At 52.3% G+C, this 10,256-nt stretch overlaps 3 protein-coding genes across 3 annotated transcripts; all 3 read left to right on the top strand.

The window, feature by feature from the left end:
* Positions 1 to 199: 199 nt before the first annotated feature.
* Positions 200 to 1,599, top strand: ASPVEDRAFT_43794 (uncharacterized protein). The gene is made up of 3 exons (XM_040812910.1): positions 200 to 918; positions 999 to 1,264; positions 1,317 to 1,599. Exons 1-3 carry the CDS (start codon positions 357 to 359, stop codon positions 1,536 to 1,538), a joined length of 1,050 nt encoding a protein of 349 aa, XP_040670088.1. The 5' UTR covers positions 200 to 356; the 3' UTR covers positions 1,539 to 1,599.
* Positions 1,600 to 1,770: 171 nt separating this feature from the next.
* Positions 1,771 to 6,459, top strand: ASPVEDRAFT_43793 (DNA-directed RNA polymerase). Its single transcript, XM_040812909.1, has 2 exons — positions 1,771 to 2,846; positions 2,910 to 6,459. The coding sequence occupies exons 1-2, from the start codon at positions 2,052 to 2,054 to the stop codon at positions 6,258 to 6,260; spliced, it is 4,146 nt and encodes a 1,381-aa protein (XP_040670087.1). The 5' UTR covers positions 1,771 to 2,051; the 3' UTR covers positions 6,261 to 6,459.
* Positions 6,460 to 7,341: 882 nt separating this feature from the next.
* xlnR (putative C6 transcription factor) lies at positions 7,342 to 10,175 on the top strand (the record flags this gene model as incomplete). The annotated part of the gene is made up of 3 exons (XM_040807189.1): positions 7,342 to 7,678; positions 7,738 to 9,980; positions 10,032 to 10,175. The coding sequence occupies 3 exons, from the start codon at positions 7,342 to 7,344 to the stop codon at positions 10,173 to 10,175; spliced, it is 2,724 nt and encodes a 907-aa protein (XP_040670086.1).
* Between the last annotated feature and the right edge of the window lie 81 nt (positions 10,176 to 10,256).

Raw genomic sequence — 10,256 nt, 5'->3', positions numbered from 1 at the left:
CCCTGAAAACATCCTTATCTGAGGATATCAATGACGAAGTTAATGTCCACTGCATGCTCATGGCCTTGGATGGATGCTCCATTGTATGGATGAGTAATCAACCAGCGCGAGGCGGGCGGACAGTGATGGGTGCCTATTGAAGAAGGCGGTAATAAGCTCAAATCTTTCTGCCGCGCCTTTTTCAATGATGCAGATGGAGAAAAAAGTACGACCATTAGCTTGCACCAGACTTCCTACTCTACACAAACGACCTGGATAATGAAATGACGCCCTTATAGCCTCTTATACATTTGACATTGATCCAATATTGCAATTCTTCTAAATAGGTGCAACCGCACCCCCATAATACAGCCAAAATGTCACAACCACGAACCGCAACACCCCCCAACCCACCACGAACAGCAGCAGAGCCAGGTACCGCCACCAGAACCACCTCCTCAGAAGAAGACCCCGTCATCGCCTCCTACGACATTTACCTCACAAACTCCGACATCAGCCGGTACGTTCTGCAATACCTCGACCGTCCAGCGGGACACGCATACGACGAAACAAACGGGCAGAAACCTACGTCGCTGCGTCTTAAGCCCGATACGGGTTTAGTCGAGGTCGATGTGCCGATTAGCACGCGGCTGAACTATGATATTGGGAAGGGTGTCAAGTACGGGGATGCGTTGAAGAAGAGTAAAAGTGCGCGCGAGGGCGGGGCGTATGGTATGGCGGGTGGGTTTAGTGTTAGTGGGCAGGGAGGTGGACAGGGGCAGGGAAAAGTTAAGGCGGAGGATATGAAGGCGGAGGAAGGGATGATGGGTATGGCGCCTGGGGATCAGACGCCATTGTTGAAGGTGCAGACTCTGGGTGGACGGATTAAGACGCCTGAGGATGGGGATCCGGTTTATATGCTAGCTGCATTTCGGGGGGGTATGTATTCTTTCTTCCTTTTTTGTCTTCTTTTGCGCATTTTGTGGAGCGTGAGGCTGACTGGTGCTGTTTTTCTACAGATAAGCTACATCTTTCTCCGGTTACGGCGGTTGTACAATTGCATCCACAGCTTCATCATCTCGATGCGATGGATGAGATGCCGAAGGGACGGTCTGGGAAGGGTCGAAAAGAGGGCGAGGAAGAGCGGCCCGAGGCGGAAGCTAGAGCCGTTGATGTCAAGGTCAAGGGCGCGGAGGATAGGGATGTCATGGTGCCAGGGAATCTTGACCTCTTGAAGCGGATGCAGGATGAACGGTGGAAGGGCTATGACTGGGTTGATGCCGAGGTATGCAGCTTTGAGTATGAATGCGCAAGCGGAATACTAACTTATGGGCTAGAACGAGGAATCGTGGCAAATTTATGACAACTACATGATGCACCAGGATGTGCAAGACCTGCCGCAGCTCCAATCTGCGATCAACGGCGAGGACTATCTCGATAAGATGAGCGCGCCGCGGATCGACCCGGCGCGGCCGGAGTTGACTGGGTGGGCGATGAAGCAGAACCGGATGAAGCAGAGGGCCACGGAATCATCAGGAAGCAGCACTGAGGAGGGCTAGACACACATATGTAGATGAAATAAAACGACTGCTCACGCATCCCGGTATTTTTTGCGACGATTGTAAACTCCCAAGAAGGATACAGATCGCGTGGTGGGTGATTGCAGTGGAGCAGACTGATGTGATCCACCAATGGGAATGGATGGCAAATGGAGTGTCAGCATCACGTGACGGGGTCTCCCTTTTCGGGCCAGAGTATTTTTCACTCCGGAGCGAATGTTGCCCGTCCTTACTTTTGCTTCAACCTTCTCAATCCTCATCAACCCCGACCTTCCTTCTTTTCGCAGACCTGCTGGCGTGCGAGTTGAGAAGGGCTGCGGGACGTCTTGTCAGTCTGGATTGACAGTCTCCTGCCGAGAGGGCGTTGAGCGTTTTGTCGACCTTGTTCTAGCATTTGCGTCGCATTTAATTCTTCTACCTTTCATTCTCTTATCTCATTTATTGCATTACATCCTTTTCTATCTTTAATCACGATTGTATAATACCTTTTTCTTGTTTAATAGCGTCTTCATTATGTTGTCCCAACTTGCCCGACAACGAAATGCTGTCTCCCAGCTTCGGCTTTTGAAAGGACGCTCTCTCCTGCAATCATCGGCAAAATTACGCCATCATTCCCAGACGAGTCGGGTCAACGCACTGCAAAATTCAGCGAACAGTTCTTCTCCGGATACTCGCCGACGTCGTTCCTCTTTCCAATCAAGCCGCAACCTTGCCACAGCCGCCGACCCCGTACTGGACCACCAATCCCTTTCCTCGGAACTACACCCAGAGCAGCAATGGAGTTCCCTGTTCCCTCCTATCCCCGAGACCTTCGATGCGTCGTCTCTTGTGATTGTGGATGATCAGCTACAGACAAGCCCAAGGGTCTTCAGGAAGATTAGAGGTGTTGGCGGTGATGAGGATGAAATGATGTCCAACCTGGATCTATCGCTCAAGGTTTCCCAGTTCGACCGGGCTTCAAACCTGATCAATCGACTACGGGAATATCACCCTATCGGCTCACCGGGTTATCTTGACCTGCATAACAGGCTACTCCAGGCCATGGTCACGCATATTGCTCACACCGGCGACAAATCGCTGGTGCAGCAGATGCAGAGATGGTTTGAAGTGGACATGCCTTATGGTGGAGTTGAGGGAGATGCAACGACCTACGCGATCATGATTCGGATGGCCCTACGTTCGTTTTATGGCCCCAAGCGGGAGCGAGCTGTTCGCCGCTATTGGCAATTTGCGAAACAAGCCCATGTTGAAGAAGAAGTATTAGCGGTTCCTGTGCTCGACGAGCGTGAGCTCGGTGAACTTTCCCAGGTTTGTTTCCTCTTTTTTCGTATTGTTATCGTCATACTTTGGTACTGATTCTCTTTGTCCTAGATTTGCGCTGCGGATCTTAGACAAGTTGCTATCGATAGCATGGGCTTATCGACGGGAGGCATGGCGGCTGAGAATGAGGCCGCGCCAACGGAGACAATACCATTCGAAGAAGCACCAGAAGTTAAACCAGTCCCACAAAAAGGTCTTGGTCTGTCATCTTTAAAGGATTCAATCTCGCTATTCTCGAATGACCCTCTTCCCAGGAAGGTTGGGGTCACAGATATTGAAAGCAAGGAGCTATACCAGCAACGTCGGCAACAGCAACTCGAAGCGGACGTGATGCAGTCGGCCCTGAACCGTTGGCAAAAAGAGAACGAGACAATCCAGCAGGTGAAGCCGGACGCCAAGATAGGTGGAAAGCATCTATCACCGATCATTACTCGGTGGCATGCGGATCTGGTGTCCAGGATTCGGGAGGAACTGAACTTTATCAAGGAAGCAGAAACGAACCCCGTCGTAACTAACGAACAAAAAGAACGATGCGAATACGGCGTTTACCTGCGCACTCTTGAACCGGAAAAGCTCGCAGCTTTGACAATTCTGACGACCATGGGTGTTCTCGTTCGCAACGGTATGGAAAAGGGAATCAAGCTCGCGCCTCTTGCAGTCTCCCTTGGACATGACTTCTACGATGAAATGATGTCCGACAGGCTTCTGCAGGCCAAGAAAAAGTCCGACAATAATATTCAGCGCTTTAAGATGCTTAAGAAAATGCTTGCTGGGCGCAAGGAGAAAGACAGTAGAACCAAGTGGAACCACCTGCTTCGAAATATGGAAAAAGACGAGCCTGACATCGTTTGGCCAACAGCTCTCAGGGCGAAGCTTGGAGCCGTTCTTTTGAGTCTTCTTTACGAGGTTGCCAAGGTCCCTGTCGCTACTGAAACGGACAAGACGGCAAAGGTGAAGGCACGAGAGATAACCATGCAGCCTGGATTTCAACATTCGTACCAAATCCACTGGGGCAGGCGCAGCGGTTATATCCATGTCCACCCGGAGCTGGTCAAAATCATCACTAGGGAGCCAGTCTCAGATTTGCTGGGTCGTCATCTGCCCATGATCTCCAAACCGAGACAGTGGACAGGCTACAAAGACGGCGCTTATTATCTACACCAGAACCGCATAGTCCGCACCACACCAGGCGAGGCTTTGCAACCGACGTACGTGAAGGCGGCACTCGAGAACAACGGTCTAGAGAGTATTCGCCAGGGTTTGGACATTCTCGGTAGCACGGGTTGGGTCATCAACCGTGACGTTTTCAATGTCATGCTCGAGGCATGGAATGGTGGCAAACCTATCGCTGATCTGGCACCAGCTGAGCCAGATTTGCCTCATCCGCCAAAACCATCACCCGAGGAGGGTTACGAAGCTGAGAAGAAGTGGAACAACCTTGTGCGCGACATTGAAAACCAAAGAAGTAGTTACCATTCTCAGCGGTGCTTCCAGAACTTCCAACTGGAAGTGGCACGTGCCTATTTGAACGAAACCTTCTACCTTCCTCACAACATGGATTTCCGCGGTAGAGCGTATCCACTTCCTCCCTATCTCAACCAGATGGGCGCCGATAACGCACGTGGTCTTCTCCTCTTCAGCGAGGCTAAACCACTAGGACAAAGTGGACTGAGGTGGTTGAAGATCCAGATTGCAAACCTTTCTGGATTTGACAAAGCTAGTCTCTCTGAGCGTGAACAGTATGCTATGGATCACCTTGATGATGTACTTGATTCCGCCAACAATGGCCTCCATGGTCGGCGTTGGTGGCTGAAAGCCGAAGATCCCTGGCAATGCCTGGCTGCCTGCTGTGAGCTCCGAAACGCCCTTCAACTTCCGAACCCGGCCGGTTATGCATCACGTTTGCCCATTCACCAGGATGGCTCTTGCAACGGTCTACAGCATTATGCTGCCCTTGGTGGTGACAAAATTGGTGCACAGCAGGTCAACCTTGAGCCCTCTGATCGCCCATCAGATGTATATTCAGGTGTTGCGGAATTCGTCAAAGAAACTGTTGCCCGTGAAGCGGCACAGGGCAACGCTACTGCAAAGATGCTGGATGGAAGAATTACTCGTAAGGTTGTCAAACAGACAGTCATGACCAACGTTTACGGTGTTACTTTTATCGGTGCCATGAAGCAAGTTCAAAAACAGCTGGTGGACCACTACCCGGACCTTTCCAGCGAGCAGAAGAGGCTCGGCGCGTTGTACATTGCTCGAAAGATCTTCGAAGCCCTTGGCACGATGTTCAACGGAGCCCATGACATCCAATACTGGCTGGGCGACTGTGCCAGTCGCATTACGCAGTCCATTCCCCCGGAACAAATCGAAGCCATAGCCAAACAGCTTATGACCCCGAATAGGCGCGGCAGCAAGGGCCTTACCACAGCGGAGCAAAACAACCCCAACTCACATTTCCGCTCAACCGTCATCTGGACTACGCCTCTAGGCTTGCCTGTTGTGCAGCCTTACCGGTCTCGGGTGTCGCGCCGTGTCAACACGTTTTTCCAGGGCCTGAACATTGTCGAACGCGACTCCAACTTTGTTGTTTCCAAGCGGAAGCAGCTGCAGGCATTCCCTCCAAACTTTATCCATTCGCTTGATGCCACCCACATGATGCTGTCTGCATCTGCCTGTCACCAAGCTGGCCTTACGTTCTCCGCCGTGCACGACTCGTTCTGGACCCACGCTTCTGACGTCGACTCGATGAACCAGATTCTCCGCGAAGCATTTGTCAAGATGCACTCTGATAATGTGATCAAGAGGTTGGCGTCCGAATTCAACGTACGATACGGCCGCAACATGTTTTACGCCAAGGTGCCAGCGACAAGCAAAGTCGGGAAAGCGGTTACTGCTTTCCGAAAGAGCAACAAGAAGAGAAACTCGAAAATGCATGAACTTTTTGACGAGTACAAACGCCAGAAATTGTTGAGCTCGGACGACCCTGAACTACAGGCCCAAGGCCGTGCGATGGAGACGGCGGCAAGCGTTTTCGATCTGGCTGGCGGAACGGACAATGATCTATCCATTCACAACTCTCTCGGTGAAACAGCTGTTGGACACGTCCCCGAGGACGTGGAGGCTGCGGCAAACAAACTTGCAGGCCTGGAGACCGACGGATCGGACCCGGCAATCGCCAGTCTTCTCGGGAACGATTTCCACGGAGACCTGGAGTCGAAGGTCGACGTGGCCGAGGAGGGGCCCGAGGCGGAGGAGGGAGTGGAAGCGGAAGCGCCAAAGAAGAAGAGGTCGCGCCAGGGACAGCATGTTTGGCTGTGGATGCCCCTCCGGTTTCGCGAAGTGCCGAAGAAGGGCGAGTGGGATCTGTCGCGGATCCGCGAGAGCAAATATTTCTTCTCTTAATTGCATATAATCATGGACTGGCGCTCTGGGCAAAAGTACATTAGGGGTGAGCTACAGCGGCGTTTTGATTTTTTTTTGCCCGTCGTTATGTGGCGGTTATGTACATTATGATATCCGTGTATGATACCTGTATATACTAAAGACACTGACATACTATTCAACGTTATAAGCATGGAATATTCAACGTTATAAGCATGGAAATTTCTTCGCATCTTCTCCTGGTGGGCAGCTCGGTTAAACGGCGGAGACCGAGTCTGGGGTAATTTAGGCAAAACTCGGCTGAACTGACGGCACTTGTCCACCACAAGGCTGCCGAATGTACACCGTAGTGTTACGGTCAAATTACAGGAGGCGACATTATCAAATTAAGTTTCCTGCGCAGGTCCTGCTAATTAATTTTCTGTCACACCGAGATGGGTGTTCTCTGTGCTGTGTTCGCTGCTGCCGGAGTGAACTCCAGGTTCTGGCTGCCTGAGGCTGCGCTTCCCCACCTTTTCAGTCTCCATTTCTCGGGTTTCTTCCTTTTTTCTCCTGAGTTGCATGGTCTGTTCGACTCGCTTCTGCTTCTTCTCCAGTTCCTGAGTTCTGGCTGCGAGGATCTTTCCTGCTTTTGGTGAGTCGATGCATGGCCTGACTTCCTCGTGCTCTTGGCCCGTGTTGCACTTGCAACCCCGTCTCCCATCCCCATCCACTCCTGCGGTCTCGGCTTTGGGGTTAGCTTGTACTTTCGCTCGTGCCTACTGCCTTGTCCCTACGACCTTGTCCCTTGGTTGATTATCCTGGTAGCCCCCTCTTCCGTTCTTGCGTTCCCGGGCCTCTGTCGGCATTGTGGGCGCAGCTCTCTCCTCATTCTCGTTCTCCCCACCACTTCGATCTTCAACTAAGTCTCTGTCAATCATCAGATCCCTGATTTTCTCCTCACCTGATCGTTCCAGTTGTCGTCTTCTCGTCAGTCAGACTCGACGACCTGTATCAACACCTCTCATGCCCTCTTGATCCATTCTATGTGAGGATGTCGACTACCTCGCTCCAGCAGTTCGCCACATCCTTTTCCCCTTTTTCGAACTCGCAGTCGGCGAGAATGACCCAATCTCAGACAGTGGGGCTGGACACGCTCGCCGAGGGCTCGCAATACGTGCTGGAACAATTGCAGCTGTCGCGAGAAGGTGGTAACATCGACAGCAATACCTCCGATTCTTTGCGACATTCTCTGTCTAGACCCAAGGATCAACTCTACGGCGATAGCAACTCCGCCTACAAACCTTCGTCTGTTCGTGACTCGCTCGCTGAAGCCCGGTCCATGATTCGCAAAAACTCTGTTTCGGGCCCCGTCCGGCGGAGGATAAGTCGAGCTTGTGATCAATGTAACCAGCTCCGGACCAAATGCGACGGCCAGAACCCGTGCGCCCATTGTATAGGTACTTCTGCTATTTTCTCTGGCAAGTCTGACATGGAGTTGCTAACCTTTTGCCCACAGAATTCGGGCTGACATGCGAATACGCTCGTGAACGCAAGAAACGCGGGAAAGCTTCGAAAAAGGACCTGGCTGCGGCGGCAGCTGCAGCAGGACTTGGACACCAAGGAAACGGTAGCGCAGGCAGGGATATGCCGTCGCCTTCTGATAGACGCATGTCACAGGAAGCCAGCGGCCGGTACGACTCGGCCCTCGATGCGCCGCGTGTTCAATCGCAAATACCCACAAACGGTCTGGCCGGTATTCAGAACACTCAATCGGCACATTCGCAACCACCGCTGGGATCTGCTCTTGATGCATTACACTTGAACCAGTTCACCCATATGAACGAGCACAGTCGCTCCCAGATGCCCCTCTCAGATCTCCGCTCGTTACAGATCCTCCATAATAATCCTCGCTCTCCTCAATCTGCCCTTCCCCCACACGGTTTAAATGCGACGTATAACGACAGCACCTTTTCATTATTGAACTCCCAAGAGGCGCATTCAACCTCGCTCAACCATTTCCGCTTGGGAAATTCAACAGACAACCAGCCTGCTCAGTTCCTGGGTCTTTCACCCCCGGCGCAATCCCCAGGATGGCTTCCGCTACCGTCACCGTCTCCTGCCAATTTTCCTTCGTTTCCTATGGCATCGCTCTCCGGAACAAGTTTACGTTACCCCGTTCTTCAGCCAGTCCTTCCTCATATAGCCTCAATTATACCCCAGTCCCTTGCCTGTGATCTTCTCGACCTTTATTTCACAAGTTTATCCTCGTCACATCTCTCCCCCCAATCTCCTTACGTCGTTGGCTACATCTTCCGCAAGCAGTCGTTTCTCCATCCGACCAAGCCGCGTGTCTGCTCCCCTGGCCTGTTAGCGAGTATGCTATGGGTAGGGGCGCAAACAAGCGATGCTCCGTTTTTGACTTCCCCTCCATCGGCACGCGGCCGAGTATGTCAGAAGCTTCTGGAGTTGACAATAGGGCTTCTGCGGCCATTGATACACGGACCTGCCCTGGGCGAGGCTTCTCCGAATTATGCAGCAAACATGGTTATCAACGGGGTAGCACTTGGTGGTTTTGGAGTATCGATGGACCAGCTTGGGGCCCAAAGCAGTGCAACAGGCGCGGTAGATGACGTTGCGACGTACGTTCACCTCGCGACGGTTGTTTCCGCCAGCGAATACAAAGCAGCAAGTATGCGTTGGTGGACGGCCGCCTGGTCACTGGCCCGAGAGCTGAAACTTGGCCGCGAGCTGCCTCCAAACGCGTCTCAATCGGCTCAAGACGGGGAGCGAGAGAACGAAGGTGATGACCCGTCGAAGCGAAATACCTCGTCAATGCTTTCTGCACATGGCCCCGGTAACTCGAATGTCAATGTAACGGAGGAAGAACGGGAAGAGCGCCGGCGTCTTTGGTGGCTTTTGTACGCCACTGACCGTCATTTGTCATTGTGTTATAACCGGCCGCTCACGTTGCTGGATAAAGAGTGCGCGCAACTCTTGCAGCCGATGAATGATGATTTATGGCAAGCTGGCGACTTTCCGTCCGCTACGTATCGTGCGGTTGGTCCGCCAATTGAGTGTTCTGGTCATAGCATGTTTGGCTATTTCTTGCCATTGATGGCCATACTAGGAGGCATTATCGATTTACACCAGGCTAAGGAGCACCCGAGATACGGACCTGCCTTCCGCAGCGGAACCGAATGGGACCAGCATACCATGGCGCTTTCTCAACAGCTTGACGCCTACGGCCAGAGCTTGAAAGACTTTGAAGCGCGTTATACCAATAGTTTGGCTCTTGCAGAAAACGAGCCTGTTGAGACCTCGCACTTGGACCATGTGAGTCCATCTGGCCGTTCGAGTAGTACGGTTGGATCGCGCGTCAACGAGTCCATTGTTCACACCAAAATGGTCGTTGCGTATGGGACCCATATCATGCACGTTCTGTACATTCTTTTGGCTGGAAAATGGGACCCAATCAACCTGCTAGAAGATCATGACATGTGGATCTCATCAGAGTCGTTCCTCACCGCAATGAGCCACGCAGTTGGTGCTGCCGAGGCCGCGGCTGACATCCTCGAACACGACCCTGATCTTAGTTTTATGCCATTTTTCTTCGGCATTTATCTCCTCCAAGGCAGCTTCTTACTGTTACTGGCTGCAGACAAGCTGCAAGGCGACGCAAACCCTAGCGTTGTCCGAGCATGCGAGACCATCGTTCGCGCCCACGAGGCTTGTGTCGTGACGCTGAACACTGAATATCAGGTTTGTTTCCAGTTAACATTTACGTCCGTTGCATTGACTAACAATTCCCAGCGAACATTCCGCAAAGTGATGCGCTCGGCCCTTGCCCAGGTTCGTGGCCGTATCCCAGAGGACTTTGGCGAGCAGCAACAGCGCCGACGTGAGGTGCTCTCCCTTTACCGCTGGTCCGGTGATGGCACAGGCCTCGCACTGTAGGCTCGCGTGTCCTTTGGTATATATACCCGACACCAGGATTGATGACTTGACGAATTGAAGCGGTTAATATGGATGGGCCGA

The sequence above is a fragment of the Aspergillus versicolor genome (genome assembly GCF_001890125.1).
Source record: "Aspergillus versicolor CBS 583.65 unplaced genomic scaffold ASPVEscaffold_7, whole genome shotgun sequence".
Taxonomy (NCBI): domain Eukaryota; kingdom Fungi; phylum Ascomycota; class Eurotiomycetes; order Eurotiales; family Aspergillaceae; genus Aspergillus; species Aspergillus versicolor.
The sequence above is the reverse complement of the archived record's forward strand: the minus strand, read 5'-3'. Positions and strand labels throughout refer to the sequence as shown.

Coding starts and splice junctions, on each gene's coding strand:
- ASPVEDRAFT_43794 (XM_040812910.1), top strand. CDS start 357: ATGTCACAACCACGAACCGCAACACCCCCCAACCCACCACGAACAGCA. Junction 919..998: donor GCTAGCTGCATTTCGGGGGG/GTATGTATTCTT, acceptor GTTTTTCTACAG/ATAAGCTACATCTTTCTCCG. Junction 1,265..1,316: donor ATGACTGGGTTGATGCCGAG/GTATGCAGCTTT, acceptor CTTATGGGCTAG/AACGAGGAATCGTGGCAAAT.
- ASPVEDRAFT_43793 (XM_040812909.1), top strand. CDS start 2,052: ATGTTGTCCCAACTTGCCCGACAACGAAATGCTGTCTCCCAGCTTCGG. Junction 2,847..2,909: donor AGCTCGGTGAACTTTCCCAG/GTTTGTTTCCTC, acceptor TCTTTGTCCTAG/ATTTGCGCTGCGGATCTTAG.